Below are 16,990 nucleotides of genomic sequence, written 5' to 3'. Positions count from 1 at the left end.
CTCTAAGACTTTTTCTAGTCCTCTATCATGATATTGAAATATTATTGATATATTGCCCAGCCCCGCTCTACATAGTTTGGACAAAACTTGATTTTAGATCAAGTTTCCTACAGTTTTAATGATTGTGGTGGCAATCTGATCAATAGTTGGTTCCTCAAGCATGCTGACGTTTGTGGGTCTGTCCTCCCAACGGATATGAGGGAGTTTTCAGAAGCATATTTGGTGTTATGTTTCATGCTCTGAGATCTGTTATTGGTCATTAAGGCTTCAATGTTGTATGCCATACAAGCAAGACAAGTAACTCCCTTTGCAATTAAGAAATACTCTATATTTCAATCTACCAGGGAGGAAAGAACAAATGTCTGCTCTATACCACGGGCTTGGTTTTCATCTGGATGTCCCCATATTTAAAGATTCTCCTCCAGAGGCTCGATCAGTGCAGCTGATTCAGTATTTTATTCTGAATCAATGTTGGTTTTGGAGGAGCGAAGGCTAGAGGTAGAGGTAGTCGAAGCCATCCACACACACGCGCGTGCGCACTCACACTCCTCACAAAGGTCGATCACACAAGCTCCAGTGGACATATCCCTGTCTCCCTGAATTCCTCTGTCTCAGGCAGTGACATGTTTATATACCCACTGAGCATAGATCAGGGCAGAGGACAGATAATATAGAGCCACAATGATGGATGTGTTCCTGTGCTCAGCCAGTCTGCGGCTCACACACACACACACACACACACACACACACACCCTGCATTAAATCTATGCACACCAACTGCTTTAGGGGCACACACCTATACACACACACTGCAGATACATGGAAAGATGTGCACACAAACAGAGCTCTAACACAACATAAGCTGCTGGCATTAGATCACTCCTGTCAGCCAGTTGTCAATGATTATTTGTGCAGAGATGGCAAAAAAAGAAAACTTCAAGTGCCTTTAACATCAAATCTGCAGCCTATTTGTTTTAATCAAACAGCATCTGTGTCCACCTGTGGTAATCAACAGCTGTTGCCATGGAAACAGGTGGTGCGCTTCCTTGGAACATGAAGGAAGAAGGAGAGCAAGTAGAAAGAGAAGACGAGAGAGCATTAGATAATGATGTGAGGTGGGCAGACGGTAAAGACTGAGCAACAAAGACAAGGAAACTAAGAAAGAGAAAGAATTAAGGGGCATTGTGGACCCCAGTGGAAGTTCAGACAATTTCCACTCTTTCCAATTTTTGCTCAGCACGTTGGAGACTTTCATTACGCACACAGGTGTCTACCATCTGAGGACTAACTGTACAGTCGCAGGCCTTGACCCTTTTGTTTAAGTGACCGCAAAAATGTGTAGATTGAAATGCAAGCAATATACTCTTAAAAAACAGTACAAAAGACACACACACCCCCCAGTGTCCGATGGAGTGGGTGCTGGACCAAAGACATGTCTGGCAACGTAGAAAACAGATAAGTCTGCACACCAAGCAGCTCCTGTTTAGAGGAATTTTGATGCAGAATGATGATTTGTGACAGCTCTTACTCAGACTTTAATGATATGATTTTACACAGAATATGAAGATGTAGAAACATACGAAATAATTTCCAAATGTTAAAAGTGAAACTACTCTGAATATGTGACATAGAAACCCACAGTAAAGCCAGACTGTTTCTGCCACTTTAGCAAAGAGTGGAGAAGTAGTTAATGATGATGAATTCTATCTGAGGGAAATGTTGCATTTATAATCACAGGAGCCAATTATCAGCATGTGGATTATTTTTCTTTCATTTCTACTTCCAGTTCTCATCACTCAGGTGTCTCGTGTTATTCTGAGCTGCAGTGGTGAATCAGAGTGTAAAATCAGCCACACTGTCAGCTATCGCTCTAAATAAACTCTGCACAATTAAAACGCAGCTAAATCATTATTATGTGTTTAGTGTCGTACGCAATCTCTCAGTTTGTCAGAAGCTCTGTTTTAAACCTTAGTGGAATAGAAAGCCTGGAATAATAATAAAACGATTCTACTGACCCATAAAATAAACACTCTTTTCATGTGTCACTGAGGAGTTTTGTCCATGTTTGTTTGTGACATATATCTGCCACTGCACCATATGTGGATGAGAGTCACTGATTGTGTTCCTCGAGCTATTAAAAATCACATTTAATAACAGCAACTTGTGATTCCAGACATGCTCAGTTTACCCTGGATCATCCACATCCATACACTGAAAACATTTTTCACAGGGACTATTACTTCTGTGGAAAGTTGTTTGAATGAGAACTGTTCATCAATCTCCTCCAAAACCTCAACAGTCTCTGTGCACACCTTGATACCACCAGAGGTGAGTGAGAGGATGTGTCTTACTGTGATTAACAGGGTGTGAATATGATGCCCACACAACACCAAATGAGATCCTATACAACTATCAAATCATTCCTGACCAAATAGATGGTATTACGTCGACATAACTGTATTAGCCTGCATTAGTGTCACTGATATCATTGTCAAATCTCTGGATGGATGTGGTGTCGTATCTTGGCTCTGCTATTACAATGTGCTGTCTGTCAGTCAGGCTTTGTCACTGGAATAATTAATAAGACATACAGAGATGGTATTTTATGGAGGAAACTATCAAGAACTGTTTGCAGGGTGCGTTATGCATCCACTGTGCCTGTTTACAATATGAATACACATGCATGTGTGATCCGGAGTGTTGATGTGTTTGTGCATGTGGTTTATGTCTCCTTGGGCTTCAGCTTAGTAGGCCATTTTTTTGTTTTTTTAAAGATATTTTTTGGGGCTTTTTAGCCATTAATGTATAGGACAGACAAGTGTGTAGGGGGGAGAGAGAGGGAGTGACATGCAGGGCCACAGGCTGGAGTCGAACCCGGGCCTCTGCGGCAACAGCCTTGTACATGGGGCGCCTGCTCTACCACTAAGCCACCGACGCCCCTAAGTAGGCCACTTTAACACACCACAAAAGCGGAAACATACAGTAAGTGAGCACTCAGCATTGATGCGTGGAAGTTAGTTAGCTTTTCTCCAACGAGAGTATATAGAGAAGGGGGAGCGAGTGAGAGTAAGACACAGTAAGAGAGAGAGAGCGGAACAAGCATCCTGGCTGCCTGACCTGACTCAGTTATGTAAACAAAATAAGTGTAGTGAAAGCAGCCGCAGCAGCAGCGAACAACAGGGAACATTGCCTAATGAGCAATGGCATGCACAGATAGAGAGCAGTGGTGTGTGTGTGTGTGTGTGTGTGTGTGTGTGTGTGTATTCTAAATGACCTGCATGCTTGTTCCACATTTGTTTTTTAATTGGACAGATTTCTCAGCGAGCTCGCCAAATTAAAAAGGCAACCATGACGCGTGCGACACTTATCTGTCCCGCCTTGCTCCCTCCTCCTCCCGTCCTGCTGTCCTGTCCTGTTCACACTGCCTCTCGTTCTCAGTCAGCGTCTCTCGTCTGCTTTTCCTCCTCACTATCTGGTGTCTCTCTGATGGCCTCTTTACATAGCTGACCTCGATAGAAATGGCAGTATGAGGCAGGAGTCCACTGCCAGAAACAATATACCTCGGCCGATAAAAAGCATCTGTTCTGCACTGATAAAATGTTGGATTTGTTACAGATGCAGCCAGAGTGGGTTCCAGTGAGGGTTTGCTTTTTTATGTTGTTTGGGACATTAGATAAACCAGGTCTTTGGTTACGGGTGGCTGAGCCATCAAATCTGGATACACGCTCATTAAATTAGTTGTTTATCTTGCTTTTAATCTTTGTTGCTGTACTGTATGTTCTGTGCTTTCATGGCCATTGTTTCTATGGCACTTTTTTTCAAACTTTTGTTTTCAGGAATCTGGATCCAATCTAGTGGGGAAAAAGGGAAAACAACAAGACTACATGAGGCTTCTTGCTTGCAAAAAATGACAATATATTTTAATGTGCATACAGTTTTTCAGTTGAAGGGCTTCTGTGAATGCATGCAGACGAAGCATTTTCACTTTTTGCAAGCAATGGGCCTCAAAATGCCTTTTTGAATGCACTGCCAAATAATAAAAATAGCTTTTCTGCTTGAAGATGCTTGAACATGCCCAGTCAGAATTCCAGTCAGAATTTTAACGAGGTCAAAAGACGAGTCATAGAGGAACAATTTAAGCCTCCGAGTCATCTAGCTTGTCAGCGAAGCACAGAATTGGAAACGGCATCATAAATTTCCTGTTACGAAGACCTTCTATATTCCATTTGTTGCTCTAGTTGTCTATTTCCTGCTTTGTCCTTGTCATTCTGCTCTTCACCATTACAGCCATGCTCATAACCGCACAGAGTGCTGTCAATGCAAGTACGCACCCGAGCAGTTATTTCAAAATGCAACAGTGCACACACATATACAGAACAATCACTCACCACAACCCCCAAGTACTCACACTCGCTCCCAAAAAAACGGTGAGACATTTCTGAACCGAACAACCATTCACTCATCCATTCACTTAGGAGAACATAAGCACTAAAAGCCACAAAATTCTTCCTCAAGGACGTTTCACTTTGGATTAAATTCAGCAGTATTTCTTCTTCTGTGCCTCCGCTGTGTTGCCACAGGACACGCTGTACCAAAAGTACAGTCTGGGGGTTCATGCCGGAGGCTATAAAACTGGAAGGAACCTTGTCGGCAATTCATAGGCAAAACTGCTGAAGGTGGAATAGATGGATGTAAACGTGTACTGCATATGTGAGTGTGTGAATGTTTCTTTACTCGTCCCATTCTATCTTTCCATACCTCAACTTCTACGTATATATCTCTTCTTCTTCTCCTATAAATCTCTCTCCTTCCTCCCGACCCTCTGTGTCTTTCAACATATGACTGTATGTTCTATGTTTTGAGCGTCTCTGTCTCATCCATTTCCCGTAGGATTTCCATACTGTACTGAGGACATGGATGGTCAGATATGTCCCTGCTTTGAAAACTAAACCGCACTTCTTTTCATGAGCTCTTTGTTTTACACGTATGAGAGTGACACAGAAATCTGACAGATACCAGATACGTAGTGGCAGAGGGCGACTTGGAAACACTGAGCTCTGTCAGCAGCTGATCAATCACACAGTGTGTTAGTACATTTGAACTTTAAATAAAACAGCTGTAAAACTTTACTTTGCATTGATCTTTATACTTTGACAGGAATATGAAAATAAAGTTTACTGCTGTGTACGTCAGTGAAGTCAGTTGATTAGATGTTTATTTCTTTACATAGCTTCCTTTAAGCTACACACATGGGTGGGTGTGCAACATTTACATTTTCAGGGGATTAAAGCAGGATCAGCCACTATGTTGTGTAAGGAACACACACACATATATGTATGTAGCCATCATCAACATCTACTTTATATTTTCCGCGAGCTTGCTGCAATGCGGCTTCCCTACACAGACACGTATACAAGTGAAAGCATCAGTCTGTGTTGTCTGCTAACAGAGAGTACAAAAGGTTGTCCGTCTGTGGCCTCTGCCATGAAAAGGTAAATGCAGACACAGCGGTCCAATTAATTTAGTGGATGACTTCTATCCTCTTCTGTTAGCGTGCAGGCTTTCATGCACCCCTTGCTGCATTATAGATAATATTTCGGGGAAAAAACATAAACCACTCCCTGTTGTTTTAGAACACTTTGGTCAGTGGTGAAAGTTGAATTAGGTTATTTTGACCACCAAGGGGCAGAAAAACTCCAGAACAAACTCACAGACACACAGCCCTGGGAAACCGTTGGCTTATCAATCTGTTAAAAAAGACGTATATACTTTCACATCAAGCAGGCACAGACCAACTTAAGAATACAGCTGGATTCAGATTAATGTTAGTCCAGGACTCACTGGCCCTTTAGCTCTGGTTTTACTGAGAAACATATCTGGGCATTCAGCTGCTAGACGTCAGACTTTCTTCACAAGTCACTGGTTTATCTCAGCTCCCTCAGCTTTTCACATTGAGCAGGAAGTGTATACTCAGCTTGTCTGAAGTTGTCTGGTCTGGCAACGGCTGGTTTTACAGAGCGATGGTGAGAGCCACGACACTTGGCCTATCGCAATTATAACATAATCACCTGATTGTGATTAACAGAGCTGACCACAATCATATTGAATAATCAACAAAATCAACAAAAAGAAAGTACATTAGGTACATTTGCATCAGCTCAGTAAATAAAGTGTCTACCTGAGCACAAGGCTCTAATGTAAGAAAAAAAGACATGGAAGCAAAGAGCTGCTGGGCAAGTTTTTCAGTTTCAGCTCACAGTGTATGAGACTGTAATGTATTGTTGTATTATTGCTTTCTGAAGCAAGATAATAACAGAGAGGTGCCAGTCACGGCTCACTTGATTTATAGTGGAGAGTCTCCCTTACAGGTGCAGCAGTGTGTTTGACAGTTCTGGAGAAAGTTATGATGGAGTTGTCGCTTCCACTCAGCTTGTCAAATAAGAGAATTCACATAAAAACATTTGGATGGAAACATGATGTCATAAGAATAGCATGGGTTGAGCAAGAGGGAGCGATAGTGATGTTGAATGCACTCAAAGCAGACAGATACTGGTGATCAGAGCAGAAAGGTAACTGAAAGTAAAGTTGTGGAGTGGTAGTAAATGTACAGTGTAGGCTTCAGTTTGTCTATGAGTGCTGCAGCTCCTTGCTTCTCCTTGCTGTCCTGCTTCCCAACTGCTGAGTACAGTGAAGGGGGTTGACCCTGAAGTTAGCATCAATGCTGGGCCTGGAGGCTAAACAAAGTCTTCCCTGTCCCAACTATGGTCTGGCACAGAGAACATTGGCTTAGTGTTTCCCTGTTGCAATAATATCAAACCCCCTTTAACCGCCTTGAACCACATGTTTGTTATATTAAGTCGGCCTGAACAACAGTTTTAGAACAAGCTATTTAAAGTAAATCTGTGTGCACCAAAGCAATTGTTTCAGCAAACCATATGGAGATTAACTGACACTACTTTGCCGACAATGGCATCATTTCGCGTCGCAATTATTTGTAAGGCAATTTATCGTCAACTGAAATTTAATCATCATGACAGCGCTACACAAAACTCAACCATACTGTGTTTGGTGACCAAAACAATGACCTAAAAGTGGCTAAAATGTTATTAAAGCTGCAGAGAGTTGGGTGTGAACTCTCAGTGGGGTTGACTTCATAAGTGACCTTCTTCACACTGCAGGCAGTGATTTCATTCACCACATATATCAAAAGAATTTAATGGCCCTTATTTTATCAGCAACATGTTACAGACAGACGCTGGAATTGGTTCTGCAACTTTTTTACCTTAAGACAGAAAGTCAACTGTCCACCTAATCAATCTTAAAAGTTAAAATAAGCACTTGGACTCACCGCCATGTACGTAGTTGTGCAGCGTGCAGTCAGAAGGGCCCACCAAATGGATCAGACTGGACTGGCTGAAACTAACGGAGTGTTGTTCTGTGATGCAAAAGCACAAACAAACACACAACAAATAGATGAGAAAAAAATTGCAGTTTTTGCGTCGAAAAACTTGCTAGTGTATATTTTGTCCAAGCAAACCAACACAGACATGCTTCTGTATGCTGCCTCGCTAAAGTCACTGTACTGAGATGAAGCCTACAGAGAAGTGAACATACCTTTGGGCGGATCCTCTGCGGTTGATTGAACATGACAAAATTACAGAATTAGTCATACATTAACACAGCAAATATGTACCTTTGATCTACTTAACAGTCATTTAACTAAACTGGAAGTTCTCTCTTGAGTGTCCAGTATGTGTACAGTAATATTTAGTGAAGGCACACGTTAGCAATAGTGCATAATGCATAGCACAATTACTCAAAGTGAGGGGGGGATTCTTCACCTACTCTACAGGCAGTCGACATTATTTTGCTTCAGTATTTAAAAAAAACATTTCCAACTAAATAGTTGTTTCACAGTGTAACAAAAAAATCTACCCTATATGACAGTCCAAATCAGCCCAGTATCAGAGCCAGCCAAAATAAAATGTCTAACACTGAAAAAAATATTTGCTTTTGGCTTCATGCTGCAGTTTATTATCACAGCACTGAGCTGTAAAAGGTACAGCGATGGAAATATCGACACAGAACATGGCGTCCTGTATTTTGTGTCCCCGAATGTTCTTCTGCAACACCTACTTAAATTCCTGCACATTTACAACAAAAAAAAATGGATATTAATTCAGACTCAAATACGTCTGTGCAGTGCCTCTGTGTTAAGTGGAGGTGTTGCAGCATTTGCAGGTTAAACCATTCTGACACTTTCGATGTCGTTAACATCAGTCATAACAGACAAGAATATCTGCTGATATTTGCAGCGTCTTTCAGTCCACGTGGGAACACAGTCATTATGTACACCTCAGACTTCTGTTAATGTCAGGATTTGATTTCAGGCCTTTAGTGCAGCATGTTACCTGGTTTGGGTGTAGGCGGCACCATCTCCTCAATCCTTGCTTTGGTCTCCAGTCTTTCCATCTTCTGGGCTTCATAGCGCTTTCTGCCCTGCTCCTCTTGTTCTTCACTGGCGTACTACAGACAGAGCATATACTGTTTGAACATGTGCACAAATACCTGTCTTTGCATTGGTGCACAGAGTGTGAGTAAAGTTTATCACAGTGATATTCAAGACACAATCAAAATTGACTTTTCACACAGTTAAAAATGAGGGAGAGAGTCTGATAAGAGACAGAGAGAAGCAGACAGGTAAAATGCCAAACTTCGGTCCATGAAGGTCAGAGCAGCTAAGTTTCCATGTACCTTGATGGGCGGCACATCCATGATCTTGTCGACATTCTGCAGGGAGCAGGGGACGTACCACAGCGCTGCCTTGTTGGCCAGCTTTTTGGCACCTGCAGTCACAGAAAAAAGGTTGAATTCCGAGGAAAATGTCAGTGAGGAGTTTTACAGCTTTCTTCCACCAAATTAACTGACACAATCTACAGTGTTTTGGGCCAATAAACCAATAAGCGACGAGTTTTGACATGTCTTTTAAATGAAACAACAATGGTGCAAAAGATTTGAAATGGCTGGTGTCAAAACAGACCCTCTTATTAACAGCCCAATAAAAGCCTATCCAGTTTTTAATAAACCCAGTGGCGCTGCCTAAAGATTAGCCTTTCTGCTGCAGACAAAGGAGCAGAAAACAAATGACGACTCCTTTCAAAGACAATCATCCACGTCTATTCAGAACACAAACTCACATTCACTAAACACGGCTCCTCGGTTAGTGCAAGGTTTAGCATAATCCTTAAATCTTGACCTTCTGCATTTTCATGTTGTGATAATAAAATGGATGAAATACAATGATGATTCACTTATTTAATTCTCCGCACAAATATTCATCTGTGGCAGTGGACACATAATGTGTCAAAACATACAGACACACATGAGCGCAGTTTGGTTGGTTTTGTTGTCTTCTGTGATGACTAAAAGATTTGTTTGAGGTATAGGTGAAAGTATGAGAAGATGATAACTGAAAAATAACGTGTATCTTTGAGTGTTTCTTACTAAAAATGGCCATATTTCATACTCAAACTTTATTTGGGCCGACACAAACATGTGTCGGATGAAACTGCTGAAATCCTGGGAATGTTTTATGCATGACGTATGAGCTAATATTTGGGCAAAGTGACCAGATATACATGATTAAAAAAAAAAGTTCCTGAGGTCAGTAAATAACAGAGGTGGTGAGTCATTGTTTTGTCACATGTATTTTTTTGCACTCAAGTCTCAAGTCATGCAAGACAAGTCTCAAGTCCTAAATTACAAATTTCCAGTCTTAAACAAGTCATAATGCGCTCTTCACCAAATGTATTTCCATTTCAGCAACATAACAATATATTAATCCATTTTTGTTGAGCATTGTGCAGTTGTGTACACGAGCGAAATTATCTCTGGTATCATTTTTTTCAATTGGTAAGTAACATTAATTCCTCGTGGTTCTCTCCTGTAACACTGAATGCTGTCAGATTGGTTCAAACATAATGGATCTTGAAAATGAACCCTTTGAAACCTGAGCAAATTGGCTTCATTTCCTTTAAAAACATGAGAAAAATGCAATGAACAACAAAAGAATCCAAAATGACCCCCCAAAAAAGCAATAAATTAGTCAGAGAATTTAAAAACAAAAAAAAATTTTTTTTTAGACAGACAGACAGGCAGACAGACAGACAGAAAATGACCTGGAAAGAATGCTTAAAAATTATAATAATTCTACAGCATAATCTTAACATGTACGACAATAATAATTATAAATACAGTTTTTCCCTAGCGTTTTTTCTTTTTTCCCTACTTTTTTAAAAAAAAATATATAATCCTCTAAATCATTGCCTTTTTTCCCACGTTTTTTAAAAGAAATCGTACCTATTTGCTCAAGGTTCAAGATTTAAATACTTGTGAAAGGCGTCGGCAAGCAGAACAAGAAAAGTGATGTTGCTCCTGGTTTCAAAGGGTTACGTGTTGTTAATGTTAGTTGATTCAGGAAATGAAGGAGAAAAAATTAACATGTGACACTGTTAAAGATCATACTTTTTAAGGTAGGTATCAAGTATTTTCAAGAAAAAATGCCCCAAGTCCAATCGAAGTCACAAGTCACTAGTGTTAAATTCCAAGTTAAGTTGCAAGTCTTTTCTGAATTTGTCAAGTTAAATCTTTAGTTATCAAAGTTGTGACAAGAGTCTGACTTGAGTTCAAGTTATACGACTAGTCCACACCTTTGATAAATAATGCTCAATATTACGGTATTTTTTATTATTTGAGTATTTTACTTGTTTAAATATTTGTAGATATTAGACACTTAAAGTATCACATTGTAATTTTGTATTAAATATCTTAGAAAATGTTGGAAGTAAGTGCTGATACTTTAACATTTTATCCCTGAAATATTCCTCTCCTGTGAATCCCCAAACAAGTCCATCCTATCATCAGTGAGTGAAAAATGTGTGTAAGAGCCAAATATTTAAATAGTCTGGTTTAATTTCTTGCTATAAAGAAGTATTTTATTAGACTGTGTGGTTGGTGTATTTGCCCCATGTGGTCAACTCTAGCACTGAGTTGTTAAATTGACACCTGCTGATGGCGTCATTGTCATACCAACTGTGCACCGTGCTTCAGGATGCCAACGCCAAACTAGTTTTTCAACAGATGTTAAATAAGTTACCTGATCACCTGATCAAGTGAAAGTTAAGCCTATCTTCTTTTTGTGTTACTTGGGGATGCTGCAGCATATCCTATTTGGTTGGTGTGGTGTAGTTCAACACAGACACGTTGCCTTTCCATCAACTGGACACCAAACCTAAAGTAACCTGCTGAGTGAACTTACCCTCAGGAACACAAACCTGGTTATATATGTCTCTTGGCCATAGAAATAAGGATTAATGGGCTTCTACAAAGAAGTCATAACAACATGAATGCTTCTTCCTGTGAAGAGCTGCTTTATGGTCTGATATTTCAATATGCCTCCATGTACATACACTTTATATACATGTAGTACATGAAACATTGGAGGCATTAGCTCTGCCTTCCCACATAAAGTTAAGAAGCAGAAGATCAGAGGACCAAACTCGTGGAAATCACATCTCATAGCAATCAGGCAGAGAGGTTGCCATAGCGATATCTGTTCTATTCTACTTACACTTTTTCCTCTTAATTCACTAACAGAGAGAGAGGGGCTATTTTGAGGTTGTGTTGTTATGGCACACAAGGGAGGCACACAGATTAAAGACAGCAGGTTAGAGCAGGTTAGAATGAAATCACTGTCTTATGGCTGCAGCATGTGATGGACCTGATGGGTTCATGTGTATTGTTCAGATTCAGATTCGTTTATTTGATGCTATGGAAGAAGGTGTTTTTCAATTGTTGCTTTGTGAATGTTTTTACTATACTCACTTTTGCCAAATAAACTTAAAGCTGACTGCACTGCATTTACAGGGACATAAAATTTGGACAGTGCATAACTAATAAAGTCGCAATGAAAATAAAGAATTGTGACATTACTGTGTGCAATGTGATCAATGGAGACTTTGCAGAAGAAAATATGAAGTTGAGAGAAGAGAGTGGAAGCAGAGGCTTATGGCAGGCTACACTTGGGGAATAACATTTGCATTTTACACCCAAGTTAAAACCGTGCAGGCAGCCAGGCCATGTTGCCATGCCAACCGCGCTTCTCTCCTCCTCCTCTCACTGGCTCCCGCTCATGCCAGCAACCAGGAAGTTGCCCACAGGAGAAAGGCATATTTACATATCCTTGACTCTACCAAGACTGAGTGACTCCAGTCTATTATTAGCTCCTGCTGGACCTTTTAAGTGAACTGTGTTTAGGATGAAGGGAGGAGGAGGAGGAGGAGGAGGAGGAGGAGGAGGAGTAAGTGAGGGACAGAGGGACAGAGGGTGAAGCACTAGAATGAGCCAGCCGGCTAAGAACCATTCCCAGTCCGACTAACGACCTTTTTGACCAGAATATAACCAGGGAACTGGCTTTGATTTTAAAATCCCTCTGCATCAAATGACGACAATGTCAATGTTTGACCATGTCATTGCCTGGACTGCACCTTCACAGTGTGTCTATTAAAGTGTTATTTCCACCAAGTAATCCGGTTCAGTTTGGTTCTGTTTGTTACACATTAGACCAGTTTTTGCGTTTCCATTGTCAAAATTTGTGGATGGTACAAATAAACCAATCCATTTTGTCCTGTTTTTTTTCATCACCCTCTATTGAGGCACCTCACACTGATCCAATACTAACAGGTGGAGCTAGAAACACTGCAATCCGTTGATTGGTAAAGAGAGAACTGTCACTCTTGCTCAACAAGGACTCAATGCACGAACCTGCTGTTTTTGAAAATCCCATTGACTGCGACAGAGACTCTAAACACTCAAGCCTGTTCTTTTTTGTTCTGAAAATTTTAGTGTGCAACCCTGTGGACTGTCAACAAGGCGTAGATGTTTCTCTGCTTCGCCATGTAAAGATTTTTTTCAGTGATGAGGAAATACAGCAAGAGCTGGATAGAACAGTGATGCAGATGTTACAATCTGGTAAAACCCAGCCTACATTTCAGAGTACTATCTGCAGTGGAAACACTAAACTGATCTAAAGCCCCGTTTCCGCCAAACACTTTACTATGGTACCTTTGAAGCCAAAAGTAACCCTTCAGACGTGGTACCTAGACTGCAAACAGTACTCTTAAATGTGGGCGGGGTTGTGGTCACTCACTGCTCTGTCCGGGACTCGCTGTACTTCCTCATCAGCAGTGACGCTGAGGGAAGTCTGCACCTCGTTTATCATCCACAGAATGAGGCTGCACGCCAGCATTTTCTGAACAAAATAAAACAGGCCGCAGTGAGAGTCTCTCTCCATGGGATATTTAGAAATAGCAGGTTTGTGCATCTAGTCTGGCTCAGGGGTTTAGTGTTGCAGTGCGCTAGGTACCCCAACAGAGGGGTGAAAAATGGGACGGTACAACTGGTCCATTGGTACCATGTTCAACTTTTCAGAGTGGAAACAGGAAAAAAAACACACCAAACAGAACTGAACTGTACCGTACTGCTTGACAGAAACAGGGTTTAAGGTTTAGCTACACATCTATATGGATTAGGTACCATTAGTAAGAGTACTATACCTAAAGTGTTTGGTGGTAATGTGGCTTAAAACAGCACATATTACTCCTCGTTATAAATGCAGTATCATGCACATTTTTAAAGGAAAAGCAACTTGATGGACTGTCATCATGTATAGACATTTTCTCTATTCAGTTCATCTTGGTGTTTGTATTGCAAAAGGGTTGAAGAAACGTTTGATCAGCACTGAGAAATGGGTTCATTGCATGTGCTGGTTTCTATCATGATTACAGAGAACTGAATTCAGTCACGAAGGAGATGTTTCAGCTGGCAGGAGGGACAGCTGGTTTATTTAGTTAGCATTAATGAATTAGTGGATAGGAAGGTTTTGGCTGCATCCACCCTGAACACAAGCTCCACAAATCTGCTCACTCATATTTCCACACTATATGGCACAGTGCTCAATAAACTGGCTCACGGCGCAGTGACTTCGTGCGTGATTTTTCAAGTTCATCTGATGGCAGCTTTAGAACAATGAATGGAAAAGGGCACTCTGGCAGTCATGATGACAGCTGAGACAAATGGCACCTGGCAGTGGTGATGGGTTTTTTAATTGATGGTGTATTGGTGCAGCAGTGCATTGAGTGCATAAATGTGCAAGAGGACAACTGCTTGTGAGTGGAAGGATATTACACAGGAGACAATCCAACTAGCATCACTTGGCTGATTTTACAGGAGTGTAATGTCAGCAAACAGAGAGGACTTAAGCAGTGATAAAATATCCTGATGTAAATGTAGCTACAATGGAAACCACAGTCAAAGAGTTTGGAAGTCTGCTTCAGAAACAAATCAAATGAATCTGATGTTTGGTGTGTTTACCCTAAAATTTACAAAAATCCATCAAATCAGGTTTTCACTACAAGCAAACAGCACCAGTAGCTGTTGTCGAGCAGCCTGAGACATACAGGCAGACTGTGCTTTTTTAAAACTGTATAATAGGACACTGAATTCCCAAACGCTATGCTCTGTCATATTTAATTATAAATCAGGGCATTTTTGGGTGGTGATCTGAGTGTTCACATGGGCGCTTAGGTGGGAGAAATATCCCTTCAGCATTACTTATGCATCATCCAATCCCCTTTAATCTAAGTTTAAGGCATCAATCATTACTTCATACCATTCTTGAAATTTCCTAAATACACATTCTCTCTTCATAAAGACTTTGAATCGTCCCCAATTCCAGTCTACACAACCCTAAGATCTTCAATCTCTCATCTTGTCATTTCTTTCCTCCTCCTTTTCTCTCTTTCTCCACAATCTTTTTTCCTTTCCATGCACCTCACCCTCATCCATTTCCTTTACCTCAAGCAGTTTCACTTGATTTATTGCCGTATTTTACTCGTTCAGCCCTCCGCTCTCCCCCTTGACTCTTGCCCACTACCCCTCATTCTTCCCCTGAGCAGAAAAAAACCTTGTTTTCTTTTCTCCTTCCTGAACACCATGTTCCAGGCTCAGAGACAGTGCAGCAAGGACCGTTCTTAGTGCTTGATCCGCATGATCAAAACCACAGATTTTCCATTGTGCTGAGCCAAAGCTCCATTACTTTTACAGGCCCACTGTGGGATGTTACAGGCTGATAAGAGTAGATGAAATCATGCCAAGAGTGGAGTTTTGGGATGAAGCATTGTGCCTGAAAACGAATATTTAATTCTCATTTTAAGCATTATGGTATATTTTCAACTGTGCAAGACTAGACTCAGGCTAGGTTCTCCTGATTCCTCATTGGAGTGGCATAGGGTAAAGGTCTACATGGCATCCAAATTGAAGGTTTTTCAGAGACACACTTTAAACCCAGGGTTATGAGGAATCATTGACAAGATGGCTGTACGAGGAACAAATGAAACCCATGAATGTATTTTCTTTGTTCATCAAAATTTAAAAACTATGATAACCATTGTATTACCTAAATTTAATGTTGCTCCGATGTATTATGATCCTTTTTTTTATAACAAGCATAACAAAATAAATCACTAGTATGCCCATGTCTCTCTCACTAACTAGCTAAGGTTATTAGTTATTACTGCATTGTGCATGATAGTCCAACATTTAGCCATATTTCAACGTTGCATTCCCCTCTTTGGTGGCATGTGACCCCCAAAATTTACCTAAAGTCCAGCAGCACAGTTGCTCCACTTGGTTGCTAACATTAGCCTCCAGAGCACTGCTAGTGGCCTGGTAATGAAGCAGTGTTCTGTTTTTTGATGACTTGTTTGGTCAACTGGCAGCATGAAACTCAAGTTGTGAACAAATCCCAAACGTCTTGATAAGTGCGAGAGGATGCCTGCAGCCTGTACAAGAGAAAGCACCACTTTAGAAGATGGCACTTTTCCACTGCCCTGCAACACTCCATGTCTTGTTACATAAATGCCTGCATCAGCAACTATCGATGACATATCATTGTCTTGAAGGGTTGTCCCATTTCGTAGGGGATGATTTCAACCACTACCCTTTGTAACTCTGTTTCAAGGGGCAAGGTAGCATTCAAAAACAAGGGATAAGGCTAAAACTGAGAACTGGGATGGGGCCCAAGTATTGATTTATAGCAAGCACCTCTTTTCTAGATTAAAATTCTGAACCAAGAGGTCCAACTGTGCAAAAGAAGTTGTGCCACATTTGATCGACTACAGAGTGTTTCTACATCATTTTCTTTTGTACTAAAATGACCTTTAATCTGTTGAGGTGTTATCCGTCTTGTAACAAACCTCAGTTATGTGCCATCCAAAAGTCAAAGCGGCCTGGTTTGTAATTGCTAGAGGTCTTCCAGTATATATCATTTTTAGTTTAACATCTTTTATTCAAGAAGTAATATTTGATAGATGTTACATCATAAAAATTAGACGTCTTATTCCTCCTGCTGTGGGTGGTAATGACTGGCCGATTGAATAATACAGAGAAGCATGAATAATTCTGCTCAGTGAGCTGCAGAGCTTAATATAAACCTAAAACAATATATATGTTTTTAATATTGCATGTGTATGTTCACGGAGCAGTCTTTCAGTACGCGCTGTTGTGTGACCCACCAGGATCATGACAGGAACTGTCATGCTTATTTTAAGCCTCAACCCACAATGCATTGCTCTCAGCTCTGTCTATGCATGTGTGTGCACGTTGAGGGGGCACAATCTGTGTATGCTGTGTTTATGCAAATGTATGCCTGAGTGTACATGCAATACAAGCATTACCTCTGCAGGAATTTGTGCTTGTCCCAATGGTGGTTTTGCACATACACGTGTGTGTTATTCACACATGGATGTTCAATGTTTTTTCTTTGTGTGGCAATTTCACATCTACAGATCTTGCATGTGTGTGTGTGTGTCCCTGTGCACATGCAGTTCTCTAACATGGATGAATGTATATCATGTAGAATCCGCGTGTGTGT

The 16,990-nt window shown here is 40.8% G+C and overlaps 1 protein-coding gene across 3 annotated transcripts in view; it reads right to left on the bottom strand.

Annotated features, from left to right (window-relative positions):
* Nucleotides 1-16,990, bottom strand: part of acot7 (acyl-CoA thioesterase 7) — an 86,306-nt gene that overhangs the window by 45,772 nt on the left and 23,544 nt on the right. For 2 of the 3 annotated variants that reach the window (XM_049581967.1, XM_049581965.1), the window contains 4 exons: nucleotides 8,755-8,846; nucleotides 8,412-8,526; nucleotides 7,615-7,629; nucleotides 7,349-7,435 (listed from right to left, as the gene is read on the bottom strand). In XM_049581967.1, coding sequence (XP_049437924.1) covers nucleotides 7,349-7,435; nucleotides 7,615-7,629; nucleotides 8,412-8,526; nucleotides 8,755-8,846 — 309 coding nt within the window. The remainder of the gene's footprint in view (nucleotides 1-7,348; nucleotides 7,436-7,614; nucleotides 7,630-8,411; nucleotides 8,527-8,754; nucleotides 8,847-16,990) is intronic. The other variant, XM_049581966.1, reaches the window with a different exon arrangement.

This window comes from Epinephelus fuscoguttatus, linkage group LG7 (assembly GCF_011397635.1).
Source record: "Epinephelus fuscoguttatus linkage group LG7, E.fuscoguttatus.final_Chr_v1".
NCBI lineage: Eukaryota > Metazoa > Chordata > Actinopteri > Perciformes > Serranidae > Epinephelus > Epinephelus fuscoguttatus.
Note: the sequence above shows the minus strand (reverse complement) of the source record. Positions and strands in the feature narration are given on the sequence as shown.